Source organism: Phaseolus vulgaris, chromosome 11 (assembly GCF_000499845.2).
Source record: "Phaseolus vulgaris cultivar G19833 chromosome 11, P. vulgaris v2.0, whole genome shotgun sequence".
Taxonomy (NCBI): Eukaryota; Viridiplantae; Streptophyta; class Magnoliopsida; order Fabales; family Fabaceae; genus Phaseolus; species Phaseolus vulgaris.
Window position 1 is genome coordinate 44,321,319 of NC_023749.2, and position 21,098 is coordinate 44,342,416.

The following is a 21,098-nucleotide window of genomic DNA, read 5'->3' on the forward strand; positions in this document are numbered from 1 at the left end:
GGTCACTGATTATCATTACCGGGAGGAAGAATTCGGCTGTGATATGCAAGAGTCTCATTTGAATTTCTATTGAATTGAGTACATTGTATGAAATATATACATGTAACTGTTTAAGTAAGAGATCATGGCGTATCAAGAGCCAAGAGATTTTCTACATCACCATTGTTGTGGCGGGGAACAGCCTATCCAAGAAAGTATACAGACCACCACCTAACAACATTGCTCCGCTGTATGACAAGAAAAATGTAGCATGCATAAGAAACGTACAAAGTCTGAAATTCAAAAAGGAAGTGGATACTCTCCAGTCTCTAGAAACTAGAAAATTATCAGAACATGAATTGTGTAAGGGGTACATGAGTGTACCCTTTATGTGTGCTTGGTAATCCCTTATTGAAAAGTAAAAAAATTACCTTATAGGATTTATCCATGCTGAGAACTTGCGAAATGAGAGCAAGCTCTGCCAATAGAGTTTTGAATCAGAAATATTGTTTTCCATGAGACATTTCAAAAGGGCGATATTGGAAGTTATTGACATGTACTGACCTGTAATGCTCCAGCAAAAGAAGCAGCCAAGAGTAAGGGAGAAACATAACCAGTTGTGTATGTCAAAAGTAAGCTTCCTCCAATCACAGGATCCTGTCAAGAATTCATTATTTTCTTTATCCAGATAAGAAGGACTAAATATGTAAAGTGACAAGCAAATGTACATTATCACGCAATTTAAAATTGATAGTAACTTGTAATCTCAATTCCTTTAACCTTTTTTCATTTCCTCGAAGTGCATACAAGAAAATTTATCCAAACAGGACTACATTGGATTCAAAGGTAAAGAAACAAGTAATTTGACATATTAGATTAGAACCCTCTCTAGAGCTATTTAATTCATTAACTGAAAGTATTGAGCAAAATTCTTTTGGCAACCACGTATCACTATGCTGCCTATAGAGAAACAATGAAGACCTAATGGTTATTACTAAGATGTACCTTGGATGCAGCAACATATCCCAGAAGGGTTGCCAGAACAGGTGTACTACAAGGTGAGGCAGCTAATGCAAATGTAAGCCCAGCCAGGTATGCTTGCACACCTAAGAGTAGAATTCCTCACAATAAAATGTTCTGGGAACATACTTAAATAATAAAAGAACCAAGGTCGGCACAAGAGCATGAACTTACTAGATGGAAAATTGGCCGCCGCTGCACGTGGATCAAAACTGTCAAAGAATGAGGGCAGCCGTAATTCAATGATCTGCAAAATTTTCTCCAAGTGAACTCAAATATAGTGTCTTATTGAAGGAAAAAAATCGTAATAAGCTTGTTTAAGTGCGTATGTTCTCTATTGTAAAAAGCTTAGAACTGTGAAGAATGCCTAGTAAGAATTAGTGCATATCCGACTATATCTGATGAAAATGCTCTAAATGTAACTGCACAGAGATTAAGGAAACTAGCCTAAAGCTTGCATGAACATTTAAATTCATAATTTAGATATAAAACTTAAAGAGAGGCAGAAATTATCTCAACATCAAATAACTACAAGACTGAGCTTTTAGTACTTTGACATGCCTAATCCATTGTAATTCTCTGAGATTTAAAGATTTAGTACAGAAATGGTTCCAAAAAATAACCCTGCTGACTGAGAGTGAATTATGGGTGTTGTTGCAGGAAAAATGAAATAAAAATAACAGAAAAAAAAATATACACTGATTTTCATAACTTGAAAGTTTGTAACCTTTAGAACACAGTGAAGGGGGAAAGAAACTGTTTCAGTACCTCGAGAAGATTCAGACCCATAATTATTGCCAAACCAGAAGCAGCCAAAGGTAATCCTTGGCCAATTTGTCCATAAGCCTTTCCTGCAAATGAAGCTCCTACACCCAACACTGCTAATGTGGTTGCAAGACCCAAGGAAAACGCAATGGAATCTCCAACTACCTGCCAGGAAGAAGGGATTGTTATTAGTGATAGTTCTGTCTGAGTTTGTCTCTATGTGGGTATGAGAGAATCGCAAACAGAACTAATGGAAATAAGACAAGTTAAGGAAATGAAGCACTTCAGAAAAAAATCATCTATGCAATTCTATGGGTCTTAGTGACGTGACTCCTCAATTATGAATCTATTGAACTAATAAGGTCAATGTATATACAGTTTCAATACAGACCAAAGATCCAGGCATTTTACACACAAAGCCTGCTTCAAATTAAATGCAAGAGACTGGTTGTAAAATTCTGCTACATGTCAGATCTATGCATCTTAGTAGGAACCTAAGAGATTGAAAACATAGATTTAATTTACCAATATTTCCTAAAATCATCTCCCTAGCTATATTAGTATTTAGCATTAGTAATCAGAAAAAGTTCAATCCTCAAACATGGTTATAAAAAGAGAGGAGAATGTCATATAAATTAGTTATTACCTCTGCTCTGCTTTTGCCAGAGCCAAATGCTCCTGAAATATTTCCAAACAACAAACTTAGGCAACTAAAAGAGACACTAATACTAAAAATGCCAACAGCAGCATGCTCACCAATGTAACCAAGGGTCAGTGGTAAGACGCTGAGTGTACAGGGAGAGAGGCTGGTTACAAGGCCTGCCCCATAAATTACAGCCAAACTGTAAACATAAATAAACAACAAACAAACTATTAGCCCGTGTTTCCAATTTTGAGGGAAAATAAAAGAAAATAATGTAAAGGAATTTATAGGGGACCTAGTGAAACTGAGAGATGATAGTTGGTCCTGAACAGCTTCATTAGCCTGTTGTCCAGCTGAAAATAGAAAGCCTCCAAACCAATCACTGAGGCTTCCATCAGCCAAAGCATAAATAGAAGAAGCCACTTCCTGATTCGATAAAATAATTATAGTCACAGAGTGGTATACAAAGAATGACACAAAAGAGGAAGCCACTATGACTTGGATCCTTAGTGTTATCAGGATTTAGCACAATTTTTGTCATTTCAACTATCAAAGAGACATTCACAGAATAACCTCATTGAACAACATTTCCCAGTTATCATTTGCTCATAAAAAGCTAACACCTTGAGTTTAATATCCCAAACACAAATAAAAGGAAGAAAAAATAACCCCTCATGTAGTCTCTAATCGCAATAATCAATATTAACAAGACCATTATGTACATTGAGTGAGTTTACTTTGCATACAATAAGAAAATAAACACATTAAAAGGGACAAAAATTAATAACTCCAGAAATGAATTACCAACATAGTATCCATACTTACAGCTTTTGCAGCAACTGGAGCAAGCAAGTGTGCCGCTGAAATAGATGGAAACACAAATTATTCGCCAATACAATAAACCAATCCAAATCATCAATGTTGTAGCAGTAGCACATTACAGAGCAAAGTTTGAGCATGGACAAAAGATCAGGAATTTAACTCAAATTTTAAGTCAGTAACTCAGGCAAGCAGTGTCAGGTCTACAATTCGCATTTAATACAAACAGAAGCAACGAATTCTTCACCATTTTATTTCACGTCTAAACGTTTGAATTATCCTTGAGGAGAATTGTTTATAAGTCACCTAACCCAAGTTTCAAATATAACCAGCAAAATGTTGACACTAGCAAGTTCTCTGTTCTCAAAAGAGGGAAAAAAGAATTAAATAAAATACATGAATAGAAAAAATAATTAACAAGTGTGTAGAAGAAGCCAGTACAACATAATTAAGCACGCATTATCTCAATAGAAGAAGGATGAGTAAATTAGATGAAAAAGAAATTCTGATAACACATCATCTTGTGACAAATTTGACAAAAGAAACAAGGGATAACTGAGGGGCTAACATAATCCATAATAACCCTATTTTCAAATACTACCTGTCATGACTCCAATGCATGTCGTCAAATTATTGCCATTAATCTTCCATTTTGGCTGAAGACAATTTTTAGGCTCCGAAGACTTTTGGTGCGTACTGATGGGAACAATATGCCTGCCTACAACAACAACACTGTCAAAAACAAAGAGAGGATACAATGCTTGACATTTTACTCAAAAACATGATAATGGTAGCAACATCTGATGAAATAATTGGGAACTACATTGTTCTAAATCCCAATGATAAAACATTAAGTACCCTTCCATACCCCCACACCTTCATTTCAACAAAAATATGAAACCATACACATCCAATAATTTATTTTTTTAATAGAGCAAGGTTGAAGATGGCAACCCATCAAAATTAGGGTTCCGCGAGAGAAGAAAAGAACTCCAGTGAGAAGCATGGAGTATCAGGGCACAGAGAAAGACAACGCTCACACTAGGTAAAAGACAAAGTTCAGAACTTTTATTATTTGAAAAACAATATAAACTAATACTTTACACAACAAAGCAAAACCTATATAAATAGGTTTCTGGAAAACCCCCAACAGATACTAGTGTGAAAACCAGTATCTCAACACTTGACAAAAGATGATCCACTCATGCCACATAGGACCAGTATAAACAGCAAAACTCTTCTTTAGTGTATTGAACAATTATATACACAGAGCTACATCCAAAAACAGTGGCAAAATCAGCAAATTATCCTTTTAAGAAATTCATATCACCTTCCTATACTTCATAAAAGGAACAAAAACATAAACATTAACAAAATCAGCAAATTGTGATTTTTAAGGAAAAAAAGAATACCCATTAATGATAAACATGGACGCAAAGAAATTGGCAGACTTACCATCACTGTGAAGATTGCAGCTGGCAATTCTGCGACATGGAAACTGAAGACTGTAACTACCACACAAGCTCATATTCAAACTCATCTCAATACACAATCAGAAAAAAAAAATGAAGATTGAGAAGATAACAAATATTTGGGAAATGGAAGCCGAAAATTATTGTTGCAAGTTTGTATTATATATAGGGATCGAAAGAGAGTGTTAGAGAGCAGAAAAAGGAAGAGACTCTTACTGTCTAAAACACGGAACCTATGAATAGAAGATTGAAAAATATCCAGAACCTGACAAGTTTAGTTGTGGCGGTTATTGTGTTCACTTAAATGCTTAATTTCAAATATTTACAATAATTCTTTACAACCTAAATTATGTATTAACATTTTTAAATAAAATGTCATGTTCTACATTATTATTACAACCTAAATTATATATATATATATATATGTATGTGTGTAAGTATATAATAATTTTTTATTTTTTAGATTTTGAATATTAAATATTTTTTTTCTAGTTAGTTAATGCGATAACACTTTTCATATTTGGAGTGATTAATCTCCAAAAATAATAGTCATATTTGAATAATTGGTTAAAGACTTGGGAGTGTGACTACTGTTGTTGCGTAAGTTTAATTTAAATTCATTCTATGAGAATATTTGGAACGGAAATATAAGAAGACAAGAAATAATAATAATAATAATAATAAATATAAATGTTAGTGTAACATCCCTAATTTTTTTTTTTTATATTATGCGTGCAATATCTAATTAACATATGAACATATCTCATATTTGTATCTCAAAATATATCCCTCCTCATAAGAATTTAATATATACATCCAAAAAGTTTAAAAACAAAACAAAGCAAAACATTCAATTTAAATCTATATAATCCTTCTGCTGCTCACTGAGGAGGTCTATTACCTGCAATCTATCTTCCGTGTAAATACACGATCATCACAATTAGAGAAACAACACAATCAAATAACAGGTAAGCTAACCATATAAAACAAAAAATTCTATAAAATTTCACTTTGAAATTAAAAAAAACATAAATCATAAGTCTCGTACAAATTCTCAAATCATCAAGTGTCATACAAATTCTATATTCATCTTTCACATGTCAGAATTCCACTGACTCATATAACATAGACACTTGACTCTACTTCCGGAAGACTCGTGCGTTGACTTAGACTCAGAGATCGGCACCTGTCATACTATATCACTGTGAAATCCACACAGCTATGCGCATATATAATCTCAATATCATCTCTCTCCTAGTATGACAGGGTTAACTCATATAACAGGTCAAGTTAGTTATCTTTCAAACAACTTACCCATTCATATGAACCTCCTTCGACTCTCACCACCTGAATAACTTCATCTATATGATTCCATTATCTCAGTAGAGTCAGGATATCTCCTTCTACACGAATCCCTAGTCAATGCACATCCTATATGCTAAAATAATAAAAATAGCAATATTCATATATGTATACAAAATTTTGGTTTGAACGAAAATAATTTAGGTTGATCGAAATCACACCAGAGAGCACCCAGAAATTTTGGTTTGAACGAAAATATTTCAGGTTGATCGAAATCACACCAGAGAGCACCCAAAAATTTTGGTTTGAACGAAAATAATTCAGGTTGATCAAAATCACCCGAGAGAGCACCCAGAAATTTTGGTTTGAACGAAAATAATTTAGGTTGATCAAAATCACACCAGAGAGCACCCAGAAATTTTGGTTTGAACGAAAATATTTTAGGTTGATCGAAATCACCCCAGAGAGCACCCAGAAATTTTGGTTTGAACAAAAATATTTTAGGTTGATCGAAATCACACCAGAGAGCACCCAGAAATTTTGGTTTGAACGAAAATAATTTAGGTTGATCAAAATCACCCCAGAGAGCACTTAAATTAACAAAGTCCCTGCTATAGCTAAAATTACTCTAATCAACATCAACAACCAATACTCAACAACATTATAATTGTATAACAGCAACCATATATCCAATTTCACCTTCAAATCTTCTAGCCTAGTGTTCTATTGGAAATTAAGGCTAGCTTCCCTTACCTGAAAATTAGAAGATATTCACTAAGAGCTCCAAAACCACCAAGAACCCAAAGGTAACTTAACCTGTAACACAGAGTCCTAATAAAAAATCTAACTATATCACTAAGACCCTGAGCTAACAGAGATTAACCCTGAAGCTAAAAGGGTCACATGCAAGCAAGGAAGAAAACAACCTAACAAGTTCCAAATTTGACTCAAAGAGAAGAGCAAAAATGAACTTCTGATGGTGGACTCTGATCGTCGAACAGATGAACAAGGAAGTCAGAATTGTAGAGAGAAGGGAGAGGAAAGGAAAAGAACTTTCTAGAGAGATGGTGGTTCTTTTTAAAATGAAACCCGAATAACTGAATTTCTACTTATATGCTCTTTTCATTTAAAATTATTCAGGAATCATTTAAAATATACCACTTCTACTCTAAAGTAATTTTCTAGATCCTTACAGTTAGTATGTTTTTATTATTTTCTTCCACTTTGATATATTTTATAAATTATTTTTATTGTTATTATGTTTTATTATTATTTACATATTCTTCAAATAAAAAGTTAAGTGTTTTTTATAAATATTAACTAATTTAAAAGGAAGTATAAAATTTATTTTATTATCGCGTTAATTTATAATAGATTTAACAAATTTTCGTTCACAAAATTACAAACCCAATGAAAATAACACAATATTTATATAATTAATGATAAAATATTTTAATTAAAAAATAGGGAAATGTGTCATAAATGGTATGTTCTTCGAGGTCTCGTATTTCTCTTCTGTCTAATTAAATTTAGAGTATTCAATTTATATTACAAAGCACCTCATACATAAAAAAAATTTTATATTATAAAATTGTTTGTAAGCATGAAAAGATTTTTAAAACATCTTTAAAATATTTTTATAATTTGAATTTTAAAAGATTCGTGAAATCATAAAATTTGAAATGATTTATGGATTTATAATAATTTAAAATATTTTTATAAAGGAATTTGTTATCATTGGAAGGTTGAGTATTGTGGGAAGAGAAGTAAAAAAATGTAATTTCTTTTTCAAGCTTGTGAATTTGTAAAATCTGTTCAAAATGTAAATGATTGAATAGAGGTTCACTTTTAAAAAAAAAAGTTTGAATGTTCAAGTGAGTAAGAAATTTATAATAATAGTAATAATAGTTTGTAAAACGAGTGAGTACTTTCTTTGATGGTGTATATTTCATAAGTTTTTTGGTCTTGGTAAAGGAAGCTAAATAACAAAATAAATTGGTTTTTCTATTTGTGAATAGATAAGTACTTGGTTACTAGATTGTAGTTTAAGTACAATACTCAACCACGAGATCATTAAGTATTAAACTATTTGATTTAACTTAAGTATTCATAATAATCAGAATATGCTCCATGTATTTGATTTTGTGAATAGTCATTATATGCTTATATTTTTATGATTAATCATATGAAGGAATGTACTTTTAATGCTCATTAATGAGGGAGTTTTGAAGATTATGAAACACACTACTTTAGGTAGTGATACCTTGAAAAATGCATATCATTTCACACAAAGTGCTTTAAATGTATGTTATTTAAAGGATTTTGCTTTCTACTTTGTTCATATGTTTTTTTTGGAACTTCATTCGAGCACTTTGGCAAGCTTATTCTTTTATACATTTGCATTTTTCAATCATCTTCCCCGCTTTGTTCAACTTATGTAAGTCTTGTTCTCCACCATTTCTTTGTGTTTTGATCCTTTCTGTGATGGTAGTCCCTTTGTTGATAGGGAGGTTTTTGGCATTAAAGAAGAGACACTCTCTGAGAGTCATAGTAACACTTTTTTCCTAGAGAAAGATATGATAGAGGAAAAATCTTCTCCTTCTGCTATTGTAGCCACAATGGTTACTCTTCTCAAGTGGAGGTTTGTAAAGCCCAACCAAAGGTGTAAGTAAAAGTTCTCGCTCAACAAACCAATGAAATGGATGGGGGGCAATTGATAACATAATGGATAGGACCATCTAAAAGACTAAGGTTTAGGGTTAGAATAATTTTTTTTTGCATTTATGTGTAATTTTTTGTTCGGACATTTATTAGGCCTTGTAATTGTTTTTTTTTTCTTCTATTTTTTGTATTGGTCCTTTTATATGTTTATATATTTTCTTGTAATTAGAGACTTTCTTGACTTTAGTTTTAAAAGGCTTATTGGATGAACCTTAATAGTATTTGGGCCAATGAGTACAAGTTCCATAATATATAAGTCTTTCTCTAGACTTATATACTCAGAATGGTTCATTTTGGAATTTGAATCATTTTCTTAAATTTTGAATTCTCTCTTAGTTCTTCATTATAACTTTCAATGCTTATGTTCGGATTTCCAATTCAAAGTGGCAGATCTTTCTCTACTCATCAATTTCTCATGATTTCTTGTGACATCAATCAAGGCAGAGTAGAATTTCATCATCTTTGACCCTTCCACATTTTCTATTTTGTCAATGGTTATTGAGAAACTATTGGAAAAGATCCTAGATGAGGTTACTATTTGTGTATATCACTTTTCTCTTTGTCAGATTCTTAGTTTTGTCATATTCTTACTCTCTTTGGTTTAACTTATTTCTTGATTTTGTACTTTTTAGTTTGTCTTTAAAATTCCTTGGTTTTTGTCTTAAAATTTTAATTTTTTGACCTCCTAAGTTGAGTTTGGATTTATTACATCTTTCACTTTTGACTTTAAAATTCTTGATAGATTGATTGAGATTTCTTTTTAAAAACTAAATGGGAATTTGAGTCACAAGAAGGAAGAAAGTTGAATTATGTTTTAATTAATTTTAAAGTCTTTTCATAAATATTGCCGGACTTTGACTATTTAGACGATGGTTTTATTTTCTCAAGTTGTCAGTTAGTAAATTTTGCATCCGATGCACCACAACATACACAAGTTTATGACTTGATTGATTATCTTGAATATAACGTTTTCTAAGCATATTCTCATAGTCATTATCCTTCCCAATTTAGTATAAACAATAATTAAAATACAATATAAACAGATATAAGGGAAGAGAGAAAAAAAAAACACATGGTAATTTTGATAAGTGCCAAATTTCAGTAATATTTCATATTAAAATATAGGCACTTATGAGTATTAATTGCTAAAATAAGTATCAAATAACCTCTAATTTATGAATTTATGCCTTTTTACATATTTGGTGATTTTTATTTGAATAAGAACGATTTATTCCCAAATTTTGTGTTAATTTCAGAATTCTAGGGGAGAATGGAGATGATTGGGCAAAAGGACAATAATATAAGCTAAAAAGGGAAAGTTGGAAGGCCCCGACACACACCAAGCTCATACAAGCCCACCTTATCATCAGGGCATGTCGCTCAAGCAAGATCATTCTCGCTTGAGCGAGATTGCTCCAGTAGCATTGGATGTTTCGATGTTTTACTCGCTCAAGCGAGCTCTATCTCGCTTGAGTGAGAATCCACTTAACCCAAGTCATTTAGGTTACATAGGGGGTTAGAGGCACAACCCTAGGTGTGCAAGATTGAGAGGAAAACACTATTGAGTGAATTGTAAACCAATTGGGAGAATAAGAGGTGTGAGAAACATTAAAGGAGGAAGTCGTCAAGGAGAAACATCCTGGAACTTCTTTTAATGCTCTCCCTACTGTAACAGTCATCATGTGTGGCTAATTATACCCTTTGGGATTAAGAGTAATCTATTCAAACTCTTATGTATTGAGGTGATATCTAAACATAATATTATGTTCTTGATTGATGATTGGTATTATTGTTTTGTTTGTAATGCTTGGTTTACCATGATTTAGAATCTTAAATTTGACTGAAAAGTACTTCTAAGGTTCTGACCTAAATGATAATACTTAACATATTTGAATGCTAGGAATAGATTTGAAATGTTAATTATTATCAACGTCTGATCTTAAGGGTAAGTTGTTTTTATAAATATGTGAGGAATCAATATTTAGGAAGCATCTTAATAATTTTATATGCGAGAAATCAATATAAATGATTTTTATACGGGCATCAATATCAATCAAAGGACATAATATTGTCATGCTAATCAAAATACAAAAGAGTGAGAAAGATGAAACTCAATCCCTATTTTTCCAATTGAAGCAACAACTCTTTGACTTGTTTTCTTATTAATCATTGCTATCATAACAACTCTCAACAAACTTTTATTATTTTGTTTTATATTTAGTGAATATTTTACTTGATTATTCAACTATTCCTTGTGGGTCTGATATCTGTCCTTAGGGACAAATTATTACTTCTCACAACGTGGTGCATTTGCCATAAAAAGTCATCAAATTTTTATACTAATTCAACAGAACATTAAGACTACTTCCAGTTCTCAATCAACTGATTGAGTTCCATTAAGCAGACTATTGCTAGGAAGTACAAAAAGAGTATTGTTTGGGCTTATATCCAGTCCTGGGCTAACCCTTTAAGTATTGTTTGATTTTGTAGTCACTCTTGACTAACCCCTTATTATTGAGTCCAACCACTCCTTGATTAATGAGTCTATTTTACTCCAACCACTCCTAACTTAGTCAAGTATTCTTTGGGCACCTAACCATTATTGGCTACTCACTTAAGTATTTTTTACTCCAATTACTTTTGGCGTAATGAGTATTCTCGACTATAACTACTCCTGGCTTAATCGAGTATTATTTGGGAACCTAGTCACTCTTGGCTACCTTGAGTATTCTTGACTCTAGCCACTCCAAAATTAATGAGTATTCTTGACTCTAGCAACCCCTAGCTTAATCAAGTATTTTTTGGGCACCTAACCACTCTGGTTATGCGATGTGGTCTCTCACTTTCTTCTTCTCCTTGAGTTGCTTTATATAACCTTTGAAGAAAGTGACCATTGTGAATTCGTTTTCTACCTGTTGAATTAGCTTTTTGAATGTCCTTTTATGTTTGACGAGCTTACTTAAGTAGGATGCATTAGATGCACTCCATGCCCCATTAAATTCTCTTTTCTACATCTACCTAACTTCCTTATAGTTAGATATGTTTATCTCTTCTTAGGCAGTGTGTCTTTACTTAACTTTCCTAAAGTGTAGAATTGTATGAAGTAGATAGTCTTTTCCAAAGTTGTCAGTGCTCTTTGTTAGGGAATGGTAGAAGCAACTTTAGCTTGAACTCCAGGAGATTTTGATGTTATCTTTTACTTGAGTCTTGAATGAATTTCTTTGATAGATGAACATATCCATGCTATGTTAAACTTAAGTGAGTACCACACAATTTTGTATTGTTTGTCAGACTAAAAACTTGTGTTTTGCATGATCTGTTGTTAGAAAAAAGGTTGTCGTCTCACAAATGAAATATGATCATATTTTATACTTAGCTGCTTTTAGAACGTAATCAAAATAATAGGGTGTTGGACTTTTTCCTTAACAATAACCTTTTAAGAGTGATAGACGAGTGAATTGAGTGTAAACACTTAATGAGTGGTGAGGTCATCTTATTTTTCTATATTCCTTATGCTAACCATTTCTTTTGTTTTATATTAGTTCTTGTTTTTCTAAATTTTACTAGCTATGAGTTTAACTTTGAAAGAATACATTAATACAATTGTTTCAAGAATAATAAAATTGAACAACAAAATTTATTATCATAGAAAGGAGCACATGCATATAGAAAAAACAATTTCAAGGATCAAAACAAGTTTTATTAGATGCTTCAAATGTGAAGTTATGGGCATGAGACTCATCAATGCCCTAATTGGAATCTGAGGCTAATGAATGATCGAGACCTAAAGAATTATTGTAAATACTTGAAAGAGATAACAAAAGAAATTGTAAAAACTAGAGAAGATGGGGAAAGTAAAACAAGAGAAAGAAAAGAGAGAAAAATAGGAGGAAGAAAAGAGATACAAATATGAGGAAGAAAGGCGAGAAAAAGAGGAAGAATCTCTAATAGCAGTCCTTACAAGCATGACAGAAAATAATCCTTAAAAGGGGACTGTAAAACTTTGAAATTTTCTTATTTAAATCGTATTCTAACTTTTCATTGAAAAAAATTACTAACTTGTCTCCTTTTGTTTTATTGCCTAGGGAAGACTTGAATATCAAGAAACAATGATGAAAATAATTTGGAGAAGAAAAAGAGATAAAAAAAAGCCTGAAAATAAATAAATATGTTTTTAATTTGTCCTCCTGTTTTTCATTTGATTGTATGAAATTTCTTTCCTATTTTTGTTGCTTCAGAGGATGTTTTTCCTCTTTGTATTCATGTAAATAGAAAATTTAATTTTATGTTTTTTATGTATTTTTCAAGTTTATTTTGATCCTAGAGGAAGATATCCAACCACATTTAATATTATTTCTTTTTAAAGCTTATGCTTGCTTATAGGTAATAAAGAGCTAAATTCACGATCGAATTTTTTTCAAGTACGGTATGATGGTATCATGGATGAGACCTTCTCAAAGACCACATAGTAGGCTTGAAGCTATAATAGAATTTTGATATTATTATGTAATTTTTGGTTTTGGGCATGTATTGGACCTTATATATGTTTCTTTTTTTTTCTTGTAATTATTGACTTTCTAAACTCTAGTTTTAAGAGGTTTATTGAATAGGCCTTAGTCATTTTTGGACCCATAAGTACAAGGTCCATAGTGTATAAGTCTTTTTATAGACTTTTGTACTCATAATTGCTCATTTTGGAATTTGAATAAATTTTGTATGTGAGAATTCTCTCTTAGTTCTTTATTACAACTTTTTGTCCTTATCTTTGAGTTTTCGATTCAAAGTGGTGGTTCTTCCTTTACTCATTAATTTCTCTAGATTGTGGAATCAAACAAAGTATATTATAATTTCTTCATCTCTAATCCCTTCCACGCTTTCTATTTTACCAATCGTTTAATGAAAATTGTCAAAACTGATCCTACACGAGGTTAATATTTCCATCACTGGTACCATTAGCTTGTAGTCACTTCTGACTAACCCTTTGAGTATTTTTTGTGCTCGTAGCCACTTTTGGATAACTCCTTTGAGTATTCTTTGGAACACAACCACTATTGGCTTAAATGAGTATTGTTTGGAGCATAATCCTCCTAGATAAAATAAATATTTTTTTTCTTTTACATACAATCACTCCTAGTTAAATCTGAGTATTTTTTTACACACAATCGATCATGGATAAAACCAAATATTCTTTGACACATAGTGACTATTGGCTAAAACTAAGTATTCTTTTGGAACGCAGTCACTTTTGACTAACCCATTTAAGAGTATTCTTTGAACAACAACTACTCCTTGCTAAGATAAATAAATTATTTGAGTAGTGATCAACAGATCACAAGGTTTATCATTAGAGAGGGATCGCGTCTTTCAACGTATAAAAGTTTTATGCACTCTTTTAGTTTGCAAAGTGAATACGAACAATGTTCTCTATGAAGGTTTTTATGAAGTAGAAATTTCTGTAGAGTTTCAACATTATGCAACATTGTTAGCCTCATATTCTTCTTGATGGCTTTAAATAGGTGCTAAAGAATATAGTCATTGTAATTTCGGTTATGGTAGTTGAGCAACTTCAGTTCACTTGAATGTCCTTTTTGCGTATCATGAGCTTGATTGTGAAGGATGCATTAAATGCACTTTGATAACTCAATTTTCTCATATTTTGTAGGCCAATTTCTTTTCCTTGGGATTTCTTTTGTTCTTACTTTCTGTTTTTAGTTTAGATTTGTATTTTTTACATTAAATTACGCTTTTTAGTAAAACATAATAAAAATTGCATTTACAACTTATATTTTGTTTGAACCATCTAACAGTTGCTTTGATCAATTCAAGAAACATTTTCAAAGTATACTTTGACATAAGGAACTTGAATGAAGACATTTATACTATTAAAAGTAAGAGAACCGAATTTAAAAAGAAAAAATATGCAAAACAGGCACTAGACGATCAAAGGTTCTTAGTCAACTAGCATTGGATGGTCAACAAAAAGCTTAAAGAGGAAGCTGAAGTTAGATAATATATTTTTAGAAATAATTTTACGAGTCTGATTTCGGTTGGAACCAAGGTCCACCCATTTGTGTAGCCTCATAACTCTATAAATAGAGATTAGCTTAAGAGAAACGTGTGCGTACGAGATAGATGTATAGTTAGACACTTAGGCATGATAGTAGTTTAGTTTAGTTTTTTGTTTGTTGTTAACAATTTCTTGTTGTTTTGAGTTCTATAGAAGTTCTTCATTTTTGTTCATTTTCTCTCGCGATTCTTATTCTTTATCTTCTTTACATTATGCACTTTATCATTTAAGTTGAATTTAGTTTTGGAAATGGGTAATAGTGAATCAAAATCATGTATGGGGATGTTATGTTTAATTGTTTTCTTCTTCAAAATCTTTTCGAAACTCTATTTTTGATTGAAAGTATTTTTCTAAGAATATACAAATTGATTGGTTGTCTTTTCTTCACTAACAAGGAATCTAGATTTGGGTCTCTTGTAGTTGAAGTTGAAGACCACTAAACCATGGTTTATGTTTCTTAATTTTCATTCCAGTACTGAATTTCTCTTTTCTGGTTTACAATTCATTTAAATTCTTGTTCGTTTTTCCGCACTTTAATTTTCCAGTCTACATGCTCAATTCATTTCAATTCAAATTTAATTCAATTGCAATTTACATTCTCACAATGCTCTATTTACTTTTCCTGCACTTTAATTTTCTGCCATTTACATTTCCTGTTTATATTTTTGCAATTTACTTTTCCTGCAATTTACTTTTCTCGTACTTTAAATTTCTGTAATTTACTTTTAACGCTCTTGTTTCCTTTTTCTCATTCCTTTTTGTTATCTCTATGTAACCATTAGACAGTCTAGTAAGCGATTACTAATTAGACGGATTATTAGTTGTACATAGACATTTCTATATAAGTGATTTTACTTTTTTGCATAACAATTGTTAGACAGTCTAGCAAGCGATTGAAGATTAGAATGTCTAATAGTTGGGTTTCATCATTTTCGTTTCATTTTCTTTGTTTTTAGTTTACATTTTTATTTTACTTTCATATTTTTACAATTTATTTATTTATATTTTAGTTTTTACATTCTTGAGTGTTGTTATACGATTTGTTAGATGATTGTTTATAGACAATTTAGTCTTCCTTTTGCTTTACTTTTCATATTGTTTTACATTTAGATTTCAATTCAAATTTTCTCCCCTTGTTAATTTGTGAAAGAATAAATACATATAATGATTCTTTCGTGACATGTTGTCTCTGGACTAACCTAGATTCAGCTTATACCACATTAAAGAAAACTTACTTTTATTTTGAAAATTGAATGCGACTAACTGTTTATCACACTTCTTGAAACATTAGTTTCTCTTTTCTCCTTTACGCAACATCCCAAAAGTTGTTGTATTTTTCTCTTCTTAGACAATATGTTTTTACTTAAAAATGTGTGAAGCATAAAGCTATATGAAACAGATTGTCTTTCCAGAGCTCACAATGCTAGCGCCAAAGAGCTTTTAAAGAAAGCAACTTTGGCTCTTCATCCATGAGATCATTCCATATGACTTTGTTTGAACGGATCCTCCCTAAAGATGAAGATAATAGACATTCCTTACAAATAGAATAAGCATATAGATGTTTATATAGTATGAGGTTAGCTTAAAACTATGTTCTTATCGTTTTAGCTTGTTAAATGTTTTACCATATGTGAAAAAAGACAACACAGTGTTGTACCATCTAATAGATTAAATATTTGTGTCTTACATGAACTATTGTTGAACTAATATTATTGTCTTACAAACGAAACATGATCATGTTGTACACTTAGTTGTTTTTAGCGCTCTATCAAAATTATGGGTGTCAAACTTTTTTTCTAACAAAAAAATATTTGTTATTTTATCTCTATTACACATTGATTCCTTTTTCTACTAGATTGATAAGATAAAATCAAATCTAAGACTTAATAGTTAATCTTAAGGAAAGGATACATATTGAAATAATTAAAACTCATCCTCATCCAAACAAGGTTGTTTCTTCCTACACCATATCAATTATAATGTGCACCCAACATAAATTTTAAAACCCGAAAGTGCCCTTGTCATCTTTACTTTGAAAAAATGGAATCAAATGAAAAAACACACACACCGACATTGCCTTCTCCAATGCATACTTCTTCTTCATCGACAACTTCTTCTCTCTGTCGTCGTCGTGCTTAGAGGTGTGCCTCAATTAACCCTAGGTAGTGTTTTAAATCATTAAGGATAAAAGGGACTTTTCGTGTGTATATGTTGGGTACAGATCTGAATTGACCTATTGAAGGGAGAATCAGCCTCCAAACAATAGTAAGGGTCTCCTTAGCATATTTGGGTGTTAGGATCACGTAGTTTGGTTTCTAGGTAAAGCCCTTTCTTAATGTTGAACGCTTTTTTTATTTTTTATTATCTAATTTATTTTTGTCGCACATACTTATAGAAAAAGGTTTACATACAACTTCATGTTAAGGTTAGGGCTCCTACCTTGGAGAAAATTCCTCTAGTTGATTTTAAAGGTCATAAAAAATAAGAAGAAAGGTGATGTTTCATCATTTAATCTAGTGACCAAAGTGTTGCCAAGCACTTCTCAAATGCAACAAAAGCATCATCATAACTAATTATAGATTAGACTGCTCCACTAACATCTTCGATTATACTAATTTGTAATAAAGAAGATACTGACAACAAATCCACATTTGCGTCCAACACCAAATCTCTATGTAAACATGCAATTCATCCGAATTAAGACTCCACAAGACCCAATTTTCTTGCTCCTTCAATGTCGAACTTTTGAAGATTGTGAAGTTATGATGGTGAGGTTCATGGCAATTATGCATTATTGGAAAGGGATGAATGCATTTCTAAATAAAATTTAAGAGCTGAGTATGGTGGCGGTAGATTACGAAGCTAAGGAAAATTAGGTATTGGTGCAATGATAGTGAAACGAGATAATGAAGATCTTTTGGGTGAATTTAAGGAGGTGAAGATGAAAGTGGAAGAGATGTAAGGTTGGTTACACTTCAAGCCAAGGTGGAGGAATCAAACAAGACTAAGGCTGCACTAAATATCAAGCTTCTTCAGCTACTCACTACAACCAAAACATTATGAAGAAGGTTTCAAATAGGTTATGCGCAAACTTACTTTTTTTAAGGCCAAACCTTTGAGAGGGAGCATTTTAGCTTATGGAAATTACTTCTTGCATCCAATTCAATTTTATCGATTTTATGTGAAATAGTAAAAGTGTTCTTAAATGAAAGGGAGTGTGGATAAAAATGGAATTTCATTTCAAGACTACTTTTTTAGATTTAGATTTTCAGAATGCTTTTCTGGATTTTGAAATTTTTTTTCTCAAAAATACACTTTCAAATTTTGTTTTCTGGAATTTTTTTCTCAAACGTATTTTTTGTTTGAAATATATGTTTGTATCATAAGTATATAAGATTGTCAAATATGAGATTTACTTAAGCCATATAGGTTGTTTAATGCACATTTGGGTTGGAGGCTTCATCATACTTCTCGATGTTAGGATACTTCCACTTCGAGGCCAAAATATTTGTTTCTAAAAGGGTGTTGAAACTCAGTGTTCCTAAAAAGGTGTTAAAACTCGATGTACTTGGAAATGTTAAAATACTTTGTGTACCTAGAGAAGTTAGAACACTTATTATAGGAAAGGTGTTGAAACTCGTTGTAGCTAAAGTGTTTTTGGTTAGTGAAAGTTCTTTATTAGTTTGCTTAAGGAGAGTGGATATAGCCCAAGTGGTTTGATGAACCACTATAAATTCATGTCTACTTCTCTCTTCTCTTTATTTGTTAGACATTGATTTGTATTGTCTTTCAATTTTCTATTTGAGTTTAGGCTTCATTCAATTACACCTTCATATTTACAATTGAGAAAGAATCATCTAAGTATTCGAGAAATAAGAGATGGTAGTTTGACTTCTAACAAGAATCATCAACAAGTGGTTTGAGAGAAATTTTTACCCAAACCCCATTAGGGTGCTAAATTTTCTTACTAGAAGGTGGAGAGTTGTTAGAGGAGATGTAAAATCTCCTTTCTAATCTTGTAGACTCCTTAATGGTGAGTAATAATATTAATAACGAGTAAAAAAAAATTAATAAGTACTTCCTTTAATGGTGTGTATTTATAGACTTTTGAATCTCCATGAGTGAAGCTAAATAATAAAGAAAAATTTGTATTATTGAACTAATGAGTACAAATTACCAATTTCTAATTTAAGATTAGTACTTGATCCGGTCGGACATCGGTAGTCGGTGACGACAGCAAAGGATAGCCACCTGGACCGATCTTAGTGGAACTCGTGGGCCAGGGAAGCAGATGAGTCATTGAGAAAGTCACCCAGGGTGGTGATCGGGGATCAGGGGGCGGTGGTCAGAGAGGATGCGCGATCAGCGCCTGGAAGCAGAAGGCGTGGCGCTATGGGGCACCGATCGGTCATCTGGGTGAGCGATGATCGATCAGGTTTTCGTGTTACGCGCAGTTAAGCTGGAAACGAAGGGTGGTTCCCAGCGAGAGCGTTGCATACGAGCCTTGTGTGGCAGAGTATCAGAGAAAGGAGAAGTTATGTGCTTTGTAGTGTCGTGCACAAGAGTGGCCTAAGAGAGCTAGTAAGCCAGTCGGCGATTGGTGTTCTCTTAACCCATAACGTGCATGGTGCAAAGCAGAGGTGATCGTTCACACAGTAGGTGATGCCTAGTGCGTGCGCTTAGCCAAGCCACACTTGGTATTCACACTGAGATTGCACGAGCCACCTAGTTGAAGAAACGCGCTAAGTTACTTCATGCACGGATAACTTAGGTGCGCAACAGAGTATATAAAGGGCATTCCATGCTCATGCAAAAGGAGGTAAGATTCATTCTTGCAAGTTACTAGTTTACACACACACAGAGTGCACACGAGTCTCGCAGAGATTCTTAGTTCTTTGGTGGTTTTGTAAGGTTGACTTGAGCATCGGAGTGCAATCGGCCGCTAGAGGCGCCGTTTGGTGTGTTTCGCAGGTTTGCTTGGAGTTCTTGTGAAGTTCCTGGAGCGTTCTTGCACTTGTCGCGGTTGAGGAGGTGGAAGATAGAATTTGACGTGGCGAATCCTTCGACGTTTGAATCTCCTGCAAGATCAGTACTCAACTAACAAGATTATTGAATATTGAGCTATTAAATTCAAGTTCAATATCCATAAGAATTTAAATATTAGATTATTGAATATTGAGTTATTAAATTCAAGTTCAATATCCATAAGAATTTAAATATTGCTTCGATCTAATTTATAAGTACTTTATATCTTCTTCTTTTTTTTTTTTGGACAAAATACATATTTATTGATTATCTTTTTATACAAAATTATGTGAATAAATTGTCTTTAAGTTCAATTTTAAGATAAATCATTCAAGATACAAACAACAATTTATATGAGGGATGATGGTAGAACAAAATGAGTTCAATTTTTTACTATACTTTTCTCTCAAAATAAAAGCACATAAACATTCTCTTTCCTATGTTAGATAAGAATGAAATTTGTGTCTCATCTTCGTTCCTGTTGAACAACCAGTATACTTGTATTTACATTCGTACCTACCTAGATATTCATTACATGATTTTATTTTTTAAAAATAGAAAATTAAAAATAGAAAAAATGATATTATTTTTCTCTCTTTAATTTCAAATAACAACAACAAAAAATAATTACATAAATTTTAAAATAGAAATAAACTAAAAGTCTTTTAAATGACTTAAAAAAATAAACATTTAGTTTGATTAGTATAGAAAGAAGACCAAATATATATATATATATATATATATATATATATATATATATATATAAACATATATATATATATATAAACATATATTCCCATACCCGATCAATCTATATATTCTCCCATAAATGTTAGGATGAGTTCAAAACGTGAAGTTATTTTCTTTCTTATTTATTATGAAATAGTAAGAAATTTTATTTATTATTTTAAGTACATAAATGTTAAAAATTAATAAAAATAACTGTATAATTACAAAGAGGTACATCCTGAATAATAGTTCACTATATTTAAAAAAAAAATCATACCAACCACTATATTTAATGAAAAAGATAAAATTAACTGATCAAGTTGCGAATAAAAAAATCAAAACCAATATAAATTATGATAACTAATTTACTCTAATTTATTGCTATCTTCTATAACATTTCTCCACCTATCTAAATCTTAGTATGTCTTCACGTGTTAAAGAAAATTATCATTCCAACTTTTACATCAAATAAGTTCAAGCATGGTACTAAGTGTAAACATGAAAATTTGTTTCCTAATTCATTAGAAAATTGATTATAAAAAATAATAAGATGATT

The 21,098-nt window shown here is 31.8% G+C and overlaps 1 protein-coding gene across 1 annotated transcript; it reads right to left on the reverse strand.

Moving 5' to 3' along the window:
- Positions 1 to 37: 37 nt before the first annotated feature.
- LOC137832773 (cytochrome c-type biogenesis ccda-like chloroplastic protein 2) lies at positions 38 to 4,947 on the reverse strand. Its single transcript, XM_068641114.1, has 12 exons — positions 4,682 to 4,947; positions 3,828 to 3,944; positions 3,233 to 3,267; positions 2,703 to 2,833; positions 2,521 to 2,606; positions 2,411 to 2,442; positions 1,768 to 1,929; positions 1,174 to 1,246; positions 985 to 1,085; positions 544 to 636; positions 411 to 457; positions 38 to 227 (listed from the first exon to the last, which is right to left on the reverse strand). The coding sequence occupies exons 1-12, from the start codon at positions 4,764 to 4,766 to the stop codon at positions 152 to 154; spliced, it is 1,038 nt and encodes a 345-aa protein (XP_068497215.1). The 5' UTR covers positions 4,767 to 4,947; the 3' UTR covers positions 38 to 151.
- Between the last annotated feature and the right edge of the window lie 16,151 nt (positions 4,948 to 21,098).